The following is a 13317-nucleotide window of genomic DNA, read 5'->3' as shown; positions in this document are numbered from 1 at the left end:
ACCCAGAACAAGCGGGCAGGGAAGGTAGTGACCTCAGGCCCCCCCTGGAGGGGGGCAGGGCCAGCAGGTATCTGAGGACCCCACCGAGACTCAGGTGCTGGGTTCTGAGTGCAGGGTGGGCGCGAGTCTGCGGGGTACCCAGAGGTCTCCCCACTCTGCTCCCAGCCCTGCAGACCGTGGGGGATGTCAGGGAGGGCAGCATAATATACCCCCTTGGTCAGAGGATGTGGGAGGGACTCATGGGGGAGGGCTGGACATCCAGGGGCAGTGGCAGAGGGGATGAAGATGGGGGAAGGGTATGCGGTGGGAGGGAACGGACCACGATGGGGGCGGGACCAGGCAGAGGTGGGCTCTGCGATGGGGGCGGGCAAGGGGCGGGATGGGCACAGGTGGGCACCGGGCGTTCACATCATGTAGGTCCTGGCAGCCTTGGTGAGCAGCAGCAGCAGCCCCTGCGTCTCCTGAACCACCTCCAGGTACTCAGTGGGCGCATCCAGCACCCAGTGCCCGCAGCAGGGCCCGCAGCAGCTCCTGGCCCCGGGGGTGGGCTCCGGGCTCTTGTCAGACATGGAGGAAAAGTCAAAATCAGCCACCTACAGTGAACAAAACCCCACCAGTCACGCCCCGGGGCCACTGGCTTCAGGTGTCCCTGTCCCTGCCCTGGGTCTGTGACACAGCTGCCCCGCAGGGCCCAGAATGTGGCCGGTCTGTGGGATAAAGCCGCCCCAACTCCTGCAGTGCTCAGCCCGGAGTCAAGCCTGCAGAGCCACAGGCACCAGTCCCCAGGGCAGGGTCCCATCACCCTGACCACCTCATCAGCCTGGAGGGGGGCACACACCTCCCCATGCCCCAAGGAGGGGTCCCATACACCTCATCTAGCCGGGGTGGGTCCCCTCTACCTCCCCATGCCTGGGGGGGGGCGGGGCGGAGTCCCACCCACCTCCATCAGGTCCTTGTCCTGGGCTGAGTTCCGCACGCTGACATACACCACAAATGCCAGTGTCACGGTGAGCAGCGTGGCACAGGGGAAGGCGAAGACAGCGGGCTGAGTGCCTGGGGTGACAGGGACATCAGCGGAGCCGTGGCCAGCCCTGACCCCAGCAGGGCCTGACGCGCCAACAGCCCAGCACCTAAACTCTGGGACTTGAGAAAACCAGGCGGGCGTGTGAGGCTGTTTGTTGGTGTTTTGTGTTAAATGCCCATGAGGGTCCCAGGGCTGGGGAAGGGCACTGGGTTCCACACTCCCCCCGCCCAGGTGCTTCCCTGAGCACCCCCGCCATGAATAATTCCTGAGCTCAGAGCCAGGAGTCAGCCCTGAGCAGCACGGGTGTGGCCCAAAACAGAACAACGACCAAAGCCCATCAGCGCTTCCCAGAAGCTCTCTTTGTCTTTGTGGTGGCGGTGGCGTGTGTGGAGGGCGGGGTGGGGGGGGGGGGGTGGGAGAGTGGATTGGAGGGGCTGGGCCACAGTTGGAGGGGCTCAGGGCTGATTCCTGGCTCTGTGCTCAGGGTCACTCCTGGTGTGCTGGGTGCTGGAGTGCCGGAGTGTTGAGAACCATTATCACGAATGTCACCTCATTCTTAGGGACCCTCATTCCCTCTTTCCTGTGGTTTGTTTGTTTTTGTTTGGGGGACACACCTGGCAGTGCCCAGGACTCACTCCTGGCGGGGTTCAGGGGACCTTATAGGGCTCTGGGGCTTGAGGGACTACATGGTGGGGGGGCCACATACAAGGCCCTCCCACCCCAACAGGAACTTTCAAGGGATCCTTGAAATTCCCCATCTGGGGGCAGGACCCGGGGAACTGCTCTGAGGGAGGGCACGTGACAGGAGGGACGAAGGACACAGTGGCCACCGGGACACCTGGGCTCCTCCTCACCCCTCCTCCGCCCCCACACTGGGCCCAGATCCTGCATCTTGTCTCCAGGACAAGCTGAGGAGACCCCAGGGTTCTGGTTACGCCTTCCTGTGTTCGAGTCCTGTGCTGGTCACACTCCCAGGAGGATGCGGCAAGTTCCATGGTGGGTTGTGGGAGTCACCTGCCTGGGGTCACCTGCAGGCCCAGGCGCCCTCGGGCCCTTCCCTTCTCCTGTCCTAAGACGGCAGAAATGTCACCTCAGGGCTGTCCAGGGGCTCCCAGACACGCAGTGCTTGGGCTCCCCAGCCCTGACCCCAGTCTCAGGGCCAAAGGACTGGGGCAGAACTGGGGGACACTGACAGCCTTCGAGCCCAGCACAGCCCCACACCCTGTCGGGCAAGTACAGCTGACCGCTGTCCCCTGGAGACCTGGGCAGCATCTGGAAGGATGTCTCCTGGGGTCTGAACGCTGCAAGGCTGAAATTTAATCATGAACAGCTTAGTAGGGGGTCTTCCTCACAGTGACAATTAAAAATAATAATAAAGTGTAATGAGCAGAAAAAGTTTTCATAAACTAGGGAAAATGAGACAATAAAATTATCTGTCCATAAAAGAAACAAACAAACAATGTCCCCGGGCTCTGGGGCAGGAGAAGTGAAGGACTGAGGAAGCCTTTGTTGGAGAATCCTGTGACGCAGCCGAGGGGGATGTGAGGGGCGCTCCAGGGAGGTGGCTTTGGGCGTCCTGAAAGCGAGAGTGACCACCCGTCCTGCGGAGCAGCTGCATCCCGGGACACAGGACAGGGAGTGGGACCGAGCCCGGGCCTGCTACTTCAGCGGTGCCTCAAGGAGGCTATTGGGTGGGCTCGTGTCAGTGACACCTCAGGGACTGGCAGGGCAGGCGCCGTCCGTCTGTGAGGAGTGATGGGGTGAGGCGGGCCCTCTTGTGAGGGGGTGACAAGTGAGGCGGGTGTGTCGGTGGAGGGGTGAGGGAGGGGTGAGGCGGGCATGTCCGTGAGAGGGTGATGGGTGAGGCGAGTGTGTCCTTGAGGGATGCTGGGGTGAGGCAGGCGTGTCCATGAGGAGGTGATGGGTAAGGCAGGCGTGTCCTTGAGGGGTGATGGGGCGAGGTGGGCGTGTCCATGAGGGTGTGAGGTGGGCGTGTCCGTGAGGGGGTGAGGGGTGAGGAGGGTGTGTCTGTGAGGGTTTACTCTACAGCTGTGCTACGGCACAGGCAATGGTACAGAGTCTTGGGGAGTAGAACCAGTTGCTGGTGGTATGAGGAGAGCCTACAGATTCTGGTGTGGACAATTGCTCAATGGTCTCGGTGTGGACAGTCAGTCAATGGTGTCGGCGTGGACAGTCAGTGGTGCTGACATGGACAGTCAGTGGTGTTGGGGTGGACAGTCAGTGCTGTCGGTGTGAACAGTCAGTGTGGACAGTCAGCGGTGTCGGCATGGACAGTCAGTGGTGTCAGCGTGGACAGTCAGTGATGTCAGTGTGGACAGTCAGTGTGGACAGTCAGTGGTGTTGGAGTGGACATCCAGTCAGTGGCATCAAAGCATCTGGGCCAGGGTGCTGATGGCCTGATTGTCAGCAGGACTCGGGGTCATGCCTGGGTGGTGGGCATAGGCCTGGGGTTCACTTACTGGAGGGCCACACCTGGACGCAGTGGTAGTGTTGGGACTCGCTGACGCCGTTCTCAGCACGGATGCTGAAGCAGTACTTGCCCGCGTCCCGGAAGGTGTGGCTGAGGTTGTAGGTGGTGCCAGTCACAGGCTGGGGGTGGCACTCCCCGGTGTCCAGCGGGAGGCACTCGGGCGTGAGGCGCCAGCACGTGGTCAGCGGACCGCTGGTCAGGAGCGCAGATGGTCATGAGGGTCAGCGACCTGTCTGGCCTCACCCGCCTCTCTTCACACTTCCACACGTGAGAGCAGAGCAGAGGAGGCCCAGGACACAGGCTGGGCAGCAGCCAGCAGAGCCGGCACAGACAGTGGATGGGCAGGAGAGAGCCCGGAAGTACAGTGGGTGCTGTGTGGGAAGCCCAGGGGCCCGGGGGTTCAGGGAAGCTGCCTGGAGGACGCAGCTCTGGGAGGTTTGTGGAGAGGAGGGGTCAGGGCTTTCCATTTCCTCCCTTGACTCTGAAGCCCACAGTGGCAGGCCCAGCTCTAGGACAAACATTGCTATGGGACACAATCCGGGGTTGACGCCCACACCACTGAGATGGGCAGGTGGGCTGGCCCAGTCCTCCTCTCCTTCTCCAAGGACTCGCTCCAGCCCCAGAGCCCCTGAGTGCTGAAGGGCCTCACCTCTGGCAGTCAGCCTGTATTGCACCCAGCGAAGCCTCATTTCCCACTGGCATATCTGTGTGTGTGTGTGCATGTGTGTGTGTGTCTGCATTTGTACAGGTGTGTGTACCTATGCAGGTGTTATGCACCTGTGCAAGTGTGTGTGTACCCGAACATGTGTGTGTATATCTATACAGGTGTGTGCATGCACCTGTGCAGGTATGTAGGCACCTGTGCAGGTGTGTGTACCTATGCAGGTATGTGTGCGCCTGTGCAGGTGTGTGTATACCCATGCAGGTGTGTGTGTACCTATACAGGTGTGTGTACACCTATACAGATGTGTGTGCACCTGTGCAGGTGTGTGTGCACCCATGCAGGTGTGTGTGTACCTATGCAGGTGTGTGTGTACCTGTGCAGGTGTGTGTACACCCATGCAGGTGTGTGTGTATCTGTGCAGGTGTGTACACCCATGCAGGTGTGTGAACCTATGCAGGTGTGTGTGCACCTGTGCAGGTGTGTTGTATATCCATGCAGGTGTGTGCACCTATGCTGGTGTGTGTACCTATGCAGATGTGTGTGCACCCATGCAGGTGCGTGTGTACCTATACAGGTGTGTGTACCTGTGCATGTGTGTGTACCTGTGCAGGTGTGTGTGTACCCGTGCAGGTGTGTGTATACCTGTGCAGGTGTGTGTACACCCATGCAGGTGTGTGAACCTATGCAGGTGTGTGTGCACCTATGCAGGTATGTGTGCACCTGTGCAGGTGTGTTGTACATCCATGCAGGTGTGTGTACCTATGCAGGTGTGTGTGTACCTATGCAGGTGTGTGTACCTATGCAGGTGTGTGTGTACCTGTGCAGGTGTATGTGAGCACCCATGCAGGTGTGTGTGTACCTGTGCAGGTGTATGTGTACACCCATGCAGGTGTGTGTACCTATGCAGATGTGTGTGTACACCTGTGCAGGTGGGTGTGCCTGGGGCGATGGAGTTCTTCATGACACCCTAGGGGCTGGGTCCCGCCCCGACCTCTAATAGCCCCGTGTCTCTGGCCTTTGTGCCAAGAGTCGTCGCATGCTGCGGGACTCACCCCAGCATGCCTCTCCCTCCCTGTGCTGCTGGTTCCCACACATCAGTGGCCTCCCACCTCCAGGCCCAGGCTGTCTCCCCCGTCAGCCCCAAGAATGGAGTGAGGTCCAGGAAGGTTTATTGGTTGAGTGAGATTCTTCCTGCCAGCCCCCATGCCAAGCCTGGGGCCTGAGGGGGGGGGCGGGCGGAGCAGGTAGGGGAAGGTACAGGGATGGAGCAGGAACTGGAGCAGGGGACAGAGCATCAGGGTATAGAGCAGTAGGGAATGGAGCAGGCAGGATGCCTTGGGCAGGTCATGGATCCCCGGCTGAGCACTCTGGGATTCACTTACCTGCCCAGAAATTTCAACATCACTGTCATCATCTGGAAGGTTTGGATCAAGCTAGGCCCAGAGAACGGCTGCCTTGAAGGGTTTCTGAAAGCAGTGGAACACATCACTAAGCGTGGTGGCCGAGGGGCAGGGAGAAGTTCCAGCGTCTGAGCACGGGCTTTGCACCACACCTTCCCCCAGGATCATCAGGTGTGGCCAAAAAACACAAACAAACAAACAACAACAACAACAAAAAGGAAAATCAAATTCAATGAAAATGAGCTGCTGTCTCTGAAGGCATCTGGCCTGGAGGTGGGGGAGGGGTGTGACCGCAGGGACCCCCAAGGGCAGTGCAGGCCGGGAGGATCAGGCCTGACTGCCACAGCTGACAATCGGGGAGGAGGTGGGAGAGGAAACCGGGGGCCCCGAAGGTCGACCCAACGCCATGCTGTGTGCAGAAGTTCCCGCCCCTCCTGCCCCCATATTCTCTACTCCGACACCCCTCAGCCAGAGCCCACAGAGGTGCAACCTGGGTCCACTTCGGAGCAAGATGCCAACACGGCCAGTCATGGCACAGTTCTGACACCTGGTGCCCTGTGACCCCCTGGAGGCCTTCAGACCGCGGGGACAGGAGGCAGGGACAGAGCCGCTGTCCTCTGGGTGCGACCAGGAGTTGCGTCTGGGCACCCAGGACCCACCCTGCAGCCGCAGGACAGCAGCAAAGGTCCCCGTCTTCTGCATGGTGCCTCTGCCAGTGTCGGGGCTCTTCTGTGCCCACTCTGCCACCACCTCCAGCTTGATGCGAAAGGTCCCGGTTGTGGAGTAGCTGTAATAGACCACTCAGTCTGCTGTCAGCAGCTGGACGCTGTGAGGGGACAGGGAACAGAGCAGGAAGCGGCAGGACAGAAGCAGGTGACTGAAGGTGGGGGAGGGGCAGCTCCTGGACAGAAACCAGAGCCAAGTGACCATCGTCCCTGGGACAAGCCTGAGGTTACAGACACCGGCTGGCCTGGTGCCTGTCAGTTCTGGGGTGCAGGGGGCTCCCCAGGCTGGCCCAGCCCAGGGTTAGGGACAGATACGTCTGGAGAGGGAAGAGGCCCAGCCCAAATCCTGGCTCCCACCTCCTAGCTGGGGGGACTCTAAGCTTTATTTCTTATAAAAAGGGGGGAATTGGGAGCCAGGGCTATAGTGCTTGGATGGGGGGGGGATCCCACTTCTATCCCTGGAAGCATAGGGTCCCACCATCCTCTCCCCCAGCTCCACCCAGCGTCACTGACTGTAGTCCAAAAATATATTATTATTATTATTATTATTATTATTATTATTATTTTGCTTTTTGGGTCACACACAGCGATGCACAGGGGTTACTCCTGGCTCATGCACTCAGGAATCAATCCTAGTGGTGCTCGGAGGACCATATGGGATGCTGGGAATCGAACCCAGGTCAGCTGCGTACAAGGCAAATGCCCTACCCGCTGTGCTGTCGCTCCAGCCCCAGTAGTCCAAAAAATTTTTTTTAAAAAATAAAGGAGTTAGGGCTGGAGCGACAGCACAGCGGGGAGGGCGCTTGCCTTGCACGTGGCTGAGGGGACTCAATCACCGGCACCCCATATGGTCCCCAAGGCCTCCATGAGTGACCCCTGAGTGCAGAGCCAGGAATAAGCCCAGAACACTGCCGGGGCTTTGGTTTAGGGGCCCCAAAAACCAAGAAAACATTTTTTAAATAATTAAAAATAATAATGAACAAATAAATGAAAAGGACCAGAGGTACAGGGGTTAAGGTGCGGGTCTTGCATTCAGCCAACCCAGCTTCAATCCCCAGCACCATACCGGGTATGGCCTCAAACTCCCAGTTTGCAAGATGCCATGTCTGCACACCGCTCACCTGGCCACACACCCAGATTCAATCCTGGGACCCCAAACAGCCCACCAAGCTCACCAAGGAGTGACCCCTGAGCACTGTCTGGTGGATGCATTAAAAAAAAAAAAGTAACCAACGTTAGAGGCACCTACACCTCCCTCACAGGCGAGAACCCATAGGAGTGTATGATTTCACACCCACAGTCTCTCCTTGAGAGTGACTGAATCGATTCAGAGGCCAAGTGCGATATTGGAAGCCTGGTGGCCGCTGCACTGATACCCATGTGCTCCCCACTCATCCCCCCCACGAAACAGTCTTTCCATCAACTTCTTTCACAGTCACGGTTCAGGCGTTCCTGGGGGACTCAGTGACCTCTCTTGCAATATTGGACGCAGCTATGTGGATCTAAAAGCCAGGGGCCACAGGGCACCCCTGGCAGTGCTAGGGGCCCTCGGGCGCAGGGTGCAGATCTCGGGGCCTCTGAATGCCAGGCACGCCACAGTCCTCTAAGCTGACCCCCCAGGCCGCAGCTTCACAGTTTTTTTTTCTCTTTGGCAATGCACAGGGATTACTCCTGTCTCTGCACTCAGGAATTACTCCTGGCAGTGCTCGAGGGGAATAGTATGGGATACTGGGAATTGAACCTGGGTCGGCTGCATGCAAGGCAAACGCCCTATCCACTGTGCTATCGCTCCAGCCCCACAGCTTCACAATTTAAACCCAACAATATCCTGCTCCTGGCCTCAACTCTGGCGTTGGGGCTCCCGTGGGAAGGACATACCTGTCCCCGAAGTCCCAGCTGTAGGGGAACGAGGCGGCCTTAAAGAAGTTGCTGGGGTCGTGCAAGAGGAAGGAGATTTTCAGGGGTGTCCTTGTGAGGTAGGAGTCGTGCCGGGGGAGGGAGGTGTTCTGCGTGTCGTCCAGCTTCCCCACCAGGAACTCTGGGGACAGAGGGGATGGGGGCACAGGAGGTGAGTTACCGAGGGCCAAGGGAGGGCCCCAGAGAGCACAGGAGGGGACCCCAGTAGAACAGCTTCCCCCACCCCCAGTGCCAGCATCAGAGCTGGCCCACAGCAGGAGGGGACCAGACAGGTCACTGAGCTCAGAGGGCAGGTTCCCCAGTAGGACAGTGACAGAAACATCTTAGGGGCCTGGAGAGACAGTACAAGCAGGGAGGACGCTTGCCTTGCTTGAGACCAACTCCCAAGCACCCGGACATGGTTCCCCGAACTCCGGCAGGAGTGATTCCTGAGCGCACAGCCAGGAGTAACCTGAACAGCCACTGGGTGTGACTCAGTACTCAAAAATAAATAAATAAGAAATTTTTTTTTCTTTTTGGGTCACACCTGGCATAGGGATCACTCCTGGCAGTGCTCAGGGGACCATATGGGATGCTGGGAATCAAACCCGGGTCGGCCGCATGCAAGGCAAACGCCCTAACTCCTGTGCTATTGCCACAATAAAAAAGAATTTTAAGGTAAAGTAACAAATGCCTGCAGGAACTCGTATCTGGGTCATGGGGTGCAACCTATCGTGACACCCCAGCATGGTCTGGGGGCCTTTGACACTAGACACCTGGGTGCAGTGGAAAAGGCACAGGCCTTGAGAATGGGCCTGGGAGACGAGGGCAGGAGTGGGCAGGGTCATGGACGGCATCTCCCCGCCAAGTGCTGGACTCAGGGGGCACCTTCAACCTGCATCTCTGACTTGAAAATAAATGTATTAAAGCAGATTGATCTTTTGTTTGTTTGGGGGCGACACCTGGAACTGCTAAGGGCTACCTCCAGACTCTGTGCTCAGGGGACCATATGCAGGGCTGAGCACAGAACCCAGAGCAGCTGCGTGCAGAGCAAATGCCCCAGTCTCACCGCTGCAATGCACATGTTTGTGCGAATGGCCTTGTCCTAATAGAGCTTATTTCTGGAAGACAGGCTCTTCGTTAGACCTTTCAGAGATAAGGGATTTCTTGCAGAGAGAAGAGGGAGTGAAGGGACAGAAAGGGGGGGAGAGAGAGAGAGAGAGAGAGAGAGAGAGAGAGAGAGAGAGAGAGAGAGAGAGAGAGAAAGAGACCCCCACAGAGGGAGGAAGAGAAAAAGAGAACCAGAATTTGGGGGTGAAGGCTAAAAGCATTGCTAACTGCTGGCACAGCGCCATCGGCTGCTGACCGATGGTGGCACGGCTCGGTGCCCCCCTCGGAGCGCCCTGGGCACAGGCTGCTTGCGTATGATGTGACACTCTCCACTCCTTTGCCAACACGCCTGAGGTAGCAGCACTTCACGCTGTGCAGTTCTGGGGCCCAGAGCCACACAGATGGGTTTCTCGACCCCTGCGGGCAGACGGAAAAGACTTCACCTGTGACAGGCAGGACTAGGAAGCTCCTGGCCAGGGGCCGGCACACCTCGCAGCAGGCAGCAGTGACCCAGACAGAGACAGGGACATCCCTGGGTGCAGTCCCCATGGTGCGGATGGTGGAGCTGAGCGCCTAGTCGGCCCTGCCCATGAGCAACAGGAGCACATGGGCCCACTGGAAGCGGCAGCGGGTGCCCGGGGGGTAGGCGCAGGCTTCCGCTGTTCTCAGCCACCACGCTGGCTGTGATGGACACCTCTGTCCCCGCGGTGGCCGGGCCATCGGACATCGGAGGTAAAGCGGAGCTCGTATGTGCCTGGGGGCCCAGAGACAGTAGTGTTTCAGCCAAGGCGGGGCCGGGATCCCCGCCCCTCCCACACAGGGTCGGCCCATCCTTCTGGCCTCTGGGTTTGAGCTTGGGGGCCACACTCAGTGATGCGTGGAGGCCCTTCCGGCGGCACGTGGGTGCTGAGGCTGGACCTTGGGCTCATGCCTGCAGAGTCTCTGTTCGCAGGCAGGAAACCCAGGGATGGCCACGGACTCTTGCACTGTCTAGCGGGGACTGGGGAGGAGGACATTAAAGCCCAGCACTCCAGACAGGAGACCTACCCCTTCCCCCCCGCACACACCTGCAGACCCCCAGGGCTCCTGCTCGGTGCACCCATAACTTGAACACGTGCACATTTTCTCTGATCATGCAGCATGCATAGAAAATGGTTACATGGGCCTGTTCGCACTGCACACATCGACCCCCAGACACTTCCCAAGGGGACCTGAGCCCAGGCAACCTGGGATGAACTCCCAGCCCACAGTATGAATGTTTGTTAGACCCTGGAACTGAGTCCAGGGCTGACCCACACCCCAGGAAGGGAAGCGAAGGTGCAGTTTCTTCTTCTTCTTCTTCTTCTTCTTCTTCTTCTTCTTCTTCTTCTTCTTCTTCTTCTTCTTCTTCTTCTTCTGTTTTTATTTTTGTTTTTGGGTCAGGACAGGCTGACCCACACCCCAGGAAGGGAAGCGAAGGTGCAGTTTCTTCTTCTTCTTCTTCTTCTTCTTCTTCTTCTTCTTCTTCTTCTTCTTCTTCTTCTTCTTCTTCTTCTTTTGTTTTTATTTTTGTTTTTGGGTCAGGACATACTCCTGGCTCTGCACTTGGAGATCACTCCTGCTGGTCTCAGGGGAACATGTGGGATGCCAGAGATCAAACTCGGGTCAGCTGCATGCAGAACTGACCCCACTGTTCTATCACTCTGGCCCCAAGGAAATAAGAAGCTTCTGAGCAGCTCTTTCTTCCCTACTCATGGGGACAACAGACCAGCTTGGTGTCACACAAAATTTCAGAAAAGAAAATGATTCCTGTGGTTTGGGGGGAGTGCGGCCACAATGATCCTGGGGACAAAGGTAAAGCGGAGACCCCAGTTCTGTAGCAATCCCCAGGGCGGGGCAGTTCCCAATGACCACATTTCCCATTATTGATCCCTAAATGCAGGTTGTCATTTAATCTTGGGGCTTTCTTTTCTGCCAATTTGCATGACACACCCCCTTGATTTTTTTTTTGAGTGTCCTTACTGTTTTGGTTTTTTTTTTTTGTATTTATTTTCCTTCTGAGTTTGGATTTGGGGCCACACGGGGAGGAGCTGGCTCAGGGGCCATTCCTGACTCTGTGCTCAGGAGTGGCCACTGGCGTTGCTGGGGGGCTGTATCTGGTTCCAGGGGTCCGAACTGGGGTGCACCAGATGCAAGGCAGGTGCCTTAAGCCCTGCATCGCCTCTCCCATCCCTTCTCTCAACCGTTCTTTGGTGGGGGTTGGAAGGACATCACACCCCCTGCACCACCCAGCCACCGCAACAGACCCTGGCAAGCTCGGCCAAGAGAACAGTCTACGCTGGCGAGGTTGGGGTACTGGATCTCCACGCTGGGTCCATTTTGGAAGTGATGCCCCAAAAAGAAACGGCAGCTGGCGCCCGGGGTCTGCACGGAGGGCGTGGGGGAGCCCCCAGACCCCGCAGCCACCAAAGGCCAACTCGGCTTTCGCGGCCCCTCCACCTCCGCCCAGCGGATGGGGGGCACCGGGAACGCGGCGTCTGGCACCGTGCGCAGCCCAGGTCCAGACCGATCCGCCTTGGAGGGTCCCTGCGGGGCGTCGGGGGGCCTGCAGCGGGGGGCGCCCTCTGGGGATAGGGGCCTGGGGCGGGGAGGGGGAGGAACGAGACGCGGCGGGAGTCAGGGCCTTACCTGCGGCTCCCGCGGCCGGGGCGACCGGCAGGAGGCAGGCGAGCCAGAGGAGGCGGCCGGCACGCGGACACGCAGCCCGGGCCATGCCGTCCGCTCAGGGAACCTGGCTGCGCGCTCTGAGCCCGGGGACGCAGAATTACGCCGTTGCCGCCCACGGCCCGCCGCGCCGCGCCCACTCCGGCCCGCGTCAGCTTGCCCGCGCGCTAGCCGGTCCCCTCCTCCCGGGGGCGCCACGACCCTCGCAGGCCCGCGCCGGGGCAAGGCTCCTTGCAGCCCCGCGTTACTCCTGGCTCTGCATTCCGGCCTCACTCCTGACGGTGCTCCGGGTGTGGGGACCCCATGTGATGCCGGGGATCGAACCCGCGAGGGAACCGCCCTTCCCGCGGCCTATGTGGGGTGGCCCTTCTCCAGGGCTCTCTCAGCTCTGCTCTGGGTGCTGACGCCAGGCAGGTCTTCCAGATGCCTACTGTCCTGGGGGAGAGAGTGTGAGCCTGGAGTCGGTCCCCTGCTCCAGCCCCAGCCGGTCTCTGAGTTGGAACAAGGCTACCGGGACCACCTGCGGCCCACGCATTGCATCTGCCACCACAGAGAGGACTGTCCTTCGTCCCGGAAGGCGGCCCATTCTGGCTGTCTACAGACTGGAAATCAGGGCTGGAGAGATGGGGCAGTGGGTAAGGCCTTGCACATTTCCGATGGGGGTTCCACCCTAGCACCACCTCTGGTCTCTCGAGCCCCGTCAGGGATGATCCCTGAGCCCAGGAATAAGCTGTGACACCGCTGAGTGTGGCCCCAACCCCTCCCCCATCAAGGGAAGGTCTGAAGCAAGTGCCTGGCATTTGGTCCTGGCAATGCTCTGCTCCCAGCTTCAACCCAGGCGCCTCTGCTGGCCCAGTCAGGCAGAGGAGGGCTGGGCAACACAGGGAATGAAAAATTTGTAAAAAGAAAAAAATCTTATTTTGTATTTGCATTTGGTTCCAGGAATTCCTAACAACCTTCAAATAGGCTGAATATGGAAAACTCCCATTAGGAGCAAGAAGGAGCAGTTTCTCCATTTCCTGATGGCGCTTGCAGTGGACGGTCATCAAGCAGACTTTCGAAGCCACCGAGACATCAGCTTCATCTTGAAGCATGCGCTTGTGCTCTCTCTCTCTCTCTCTCTCTCTCTCTCTCTCTCTCTCTCTCTCTCTCTCTCTCTGTCACACCAGCCTCATGCAAGGCCAGGCCTTCACCCTGCAGTATCTCCAGCCGGAAGCGTGTTGGAGCCCGTGATCCAAGATGCCACTTTATTACATTGAATAATGTTACAGTGGAAGGAGAGGCTGATAAAATCTCAAGGCCGA

General features: G+C 58.6%; 1 protein-coding gene across 1 annotated transcript; it reads right to left on the bottom strand.

Annotated features, from left to right (window-relative positions):
• Positions 1-404: 404 nt before the first annotated feature.
• Positions 405-12112, bottom strand: TMEM130 (transmembrane protein 130). The gene is given in 11 exon segments (XM_056128523.1): positions 405-593; positions 941-1053; positions 3505-3707; positions 5562-5625; positions 5628-5645; positions 6239-6405; positions 8183-8342; positions 9754-9935; positions 9937-10040; positions 10042-10064; positions 11978-12112. Coding segments are annotated over 11 exon segments (1308 nt in total). The 5' UTR covers positions 12063-12112.
• Between the last annotated feature and the right edge of the window lie 1205 nt (positions 12113-13317).

The sequence above is a fragment of the Sorex fumeus genome, unplaced genomic scaffold (genome assembly GCF_029834395.1).
Source record: "Sorex fumeus unplaced genomic scaffold, SorFum_2.1 ptg000064l, whole genome shotgun sequence".
NCBI classification, from domain to species: domain Eukaryota; kingdom Metazoa; phylum Chordata; class Mammalia; order Eulipotyphla; family Soricidae; genus Sorex; species Sorex fumeus.
Note: the sequence above shows the minus strand (reverse complement) of the source record. Positions and strands in the feature narration are given on the sequence as shown.